The sequence below is a fragment of the Engraulis encrasicolus genome, chromosome 24 (genome assembly GCF_034702125.1).
Source record: "Engraulis encrasicolus isolate BLACKSEA-1 chromosome 24, IST_EnEncr_1.0, whole genome shotgun sequence".
Lineage (NCBI taxonomy): Eukaryota > Metazoa > Chordata > Actinopteri > Clupeiformes > Engraulidae > Engraulis > Engraulis encrasicolus.
The window spans coordinates 21,260,077-21,262,576 of NC_085880.1; the positions used below are offsets into that span (position 1 = coordinate 21,260,077).

At 41.8% G+C, this 2,500-nt stretch overlaps 1 protein-coding gene across 2 annotated transcripts in view; it reads left to right on the forward strand.

Annotated features, from left to right (window-relative positions):
* Nucleotides 1-2,500, forward strand: part of LOC134441600 (probable E3 ubiquitin-protein ligase HECTD2) — a 65,524-nt gene that overhangs the window by 12,199 nt on the left and 50,825 nt on the right. For both annotated transcript variants that reach the window (XM_063191979.1, XM_063191978.1), the window contains exons 5-6: nt 72-161; nt 1,286-1,350. In XM_063191979.1, the coding sequence (XP_063048049.1) occupies nt 72-161; nt 1,286-1,350 (155 nt within the window). The remainder of the gene's footprint in view (nt 1-71; nt 162-1,285; nt 1,351-2,500) is intronic.

Here is a 2,500-nt window from a genome sequence, read left to right on the forward strand (position 1 = left end):
TATCTCCTCTCCACTCCTCTCTTCACTCCTTTCCTCCCTCATCATCTTTCCTCTTCTTTTCCTCTTCCTAGAGAGAGGCCAACGCCCCATTCAACACTATTGAGGACCCTGGGATCAATTTCAAGTTCCTCAACACAGTTTTCGACGCCTTGCCACAGACTGTAAGAACAACCTGTCAAAATGGCTTTTAAAAATGTCATATTGTGCAGATTTTTGTTAACGCAGCACTCATTTTTCTTGTAATGAATTGTCTCGTTTGTTTTCTGCTGTCCTTCATTGTGTTATGATGAAACTCTGTTACCATGGCACATAAATCAGTCATAACAGAGCTGTACATTCCGTCCTGGAACACGTTTTCCCCAGTGGCCTATATCTAGAATCATAACGAGAATCAGAATTTATTGTCACTTTTCAAACACAATGATATTACAATTGATCTTGTTTAGCGCAAAGAAAAAAACATATAAAAATAAATATGGAAAATAAATGTGGAAAATACTGAAGAAAACAAATGAATAACACGCATACAAAGAGATAAAAAGAAAAGTAAGCTGGTATTAAAGGGCTGAAATGAGATGGGGTGGGGTGGGGGGCTGGGGAGTTACAGTAGAAGAAGTATACATTAAAAATGCAGTGTTAATTAAACACACATTTTTTTATACGAATTTTAAGTACTTCCATTTCTTTTTGAGTATCATTTTTTGAATTGTTTTAAAAGCTTTACTCATGAACATGAACATCCCATGTCTGCTCCACCACCACCCTCCATGCCCAACTCCATCCCCACCTCCACCCTCCATGCACAACTCCATCCCTATCCCCACCCTCCATCCACAACACCATATACACAAAGTTCCAATTGTACTACGTAATGGTAGGTACACATACGTACGTAGCAGGTGAAACCAGCAAGGCGAAGAGAGGCGAAATTCAGTGTTCCATTCTGACAGCTCAAAGGTCATCAGGTCGTCACGGCGAATCAAATGGAATGGAACAGTTATGTTGTTGATTTGATTGGGTCGTCGCAGGCGAATTTGCTCCTCATTTGCATAATATTGAACTTGGTTAAATAATTTAGCTTCGCTTCGCTACTGTTCGCTTGCTTTCGCTTGCCTTCGCCTCTCTCATAGGAATGAATGGCGAAGTTCGCTTCGCTTGGCCAAATTCGCGTCTATGTGTCCCTACCTAAACCATTTGCACACATAATGTACGATGTGAATTGCATTTTTTTTTAATTCTGACTTGTGAAATTCTTGACTAATGACTTCATCTCTGTGTCCTCCAGCCCCCAGATATCCAGAAGTCTGTTCTGAAAGGGATCATTAACAGCTTGCTGAGGGAGTGGAAAGGGTGAGTTGCAAGCGGTGTTGATAGTGGCGCATGATAACCGTAACACAGTGATATAAGGGCTTTATTTACTACCTACAGTCCATACAATGGATAAGCTGGGTAAAAGCATTATCTTATTTTTAACATCTTATTTATGATCCGTAACGTGGTACGTGGCCTATGGTTGTGGTCGCCTATCCGTTTTGCTTTTGACGGTAGGCCTACCTGCGAGAGCGACAGCTGTGGAAGGAGGAGCTGGCAAGCGTATGGAACAGCGTGCGTCTGGCTATTTCACAAAAACATACGTCGTACAGATTACTTTGTAAATCCATGCCTAGTGTTCCTAATTCCACCCAAATGAAACTACATAACATGATGTAGGCTACATGTTAGAAGTTTAGCCAGAGACTTTTTATGAAGAGCTTCGTGTTGTCATGTTTCTCGTCTTAAGGAGGGAGAAAAGAACGCCAGTCTAGGGTCAGTGCATGTGCAGCCAAAAGCATTCTTATTCCCATTTGTAAATAACCCTCTTTTTGGGGGAAAAGCACGAATGAGAAACGCAAAGACAAGCATTGAGACTATTATTTGTGCACGTAGGACATGCTGAAACAAGACTACATTTTAAAAACGTTGGTGATGGTCCGACCATTTGAATCATGAATGCGTTTGCATTCGCGCGTCACTTGCATTGTGTAGTGATCGAGTGGCGTGAGTGACACACTGACCTTTCCATTCGGTTTTCAATCTAAATCTAGGGAGTGATATTGCGCGATTCACAACATGAAAACAGCCGATCTTTCCTTTGTATTTATTAAGGGTTCATAAAACATTCGCCAATTACTCCAAACTTCCCACTATCTGGCTGCTGCCGCATTCTTCTCACATTTGTATATCGTTGTCATGACGACCGAGTCCATGCTTGTCGTCTGTCAACCCAACTCGTCATATTCTGATTGGCTTTTGATAAATTCAGCTTCGCTGATAGGCAGATTACTTCCATGGCTCTAGACCCGCCTAAAGGGAGGAAAGTCCTCCCTAAGCTCCATTCACTTCAATGTTAAAAAGTAAAACCCGCGCTACGGCCGAAATTTCACCATTTATAATGGAAGTCAATGAGGATGGAAGGGAGGACGGTCCTCCAAGGTCTATTATGTGAATTGGAAGCGCTAAA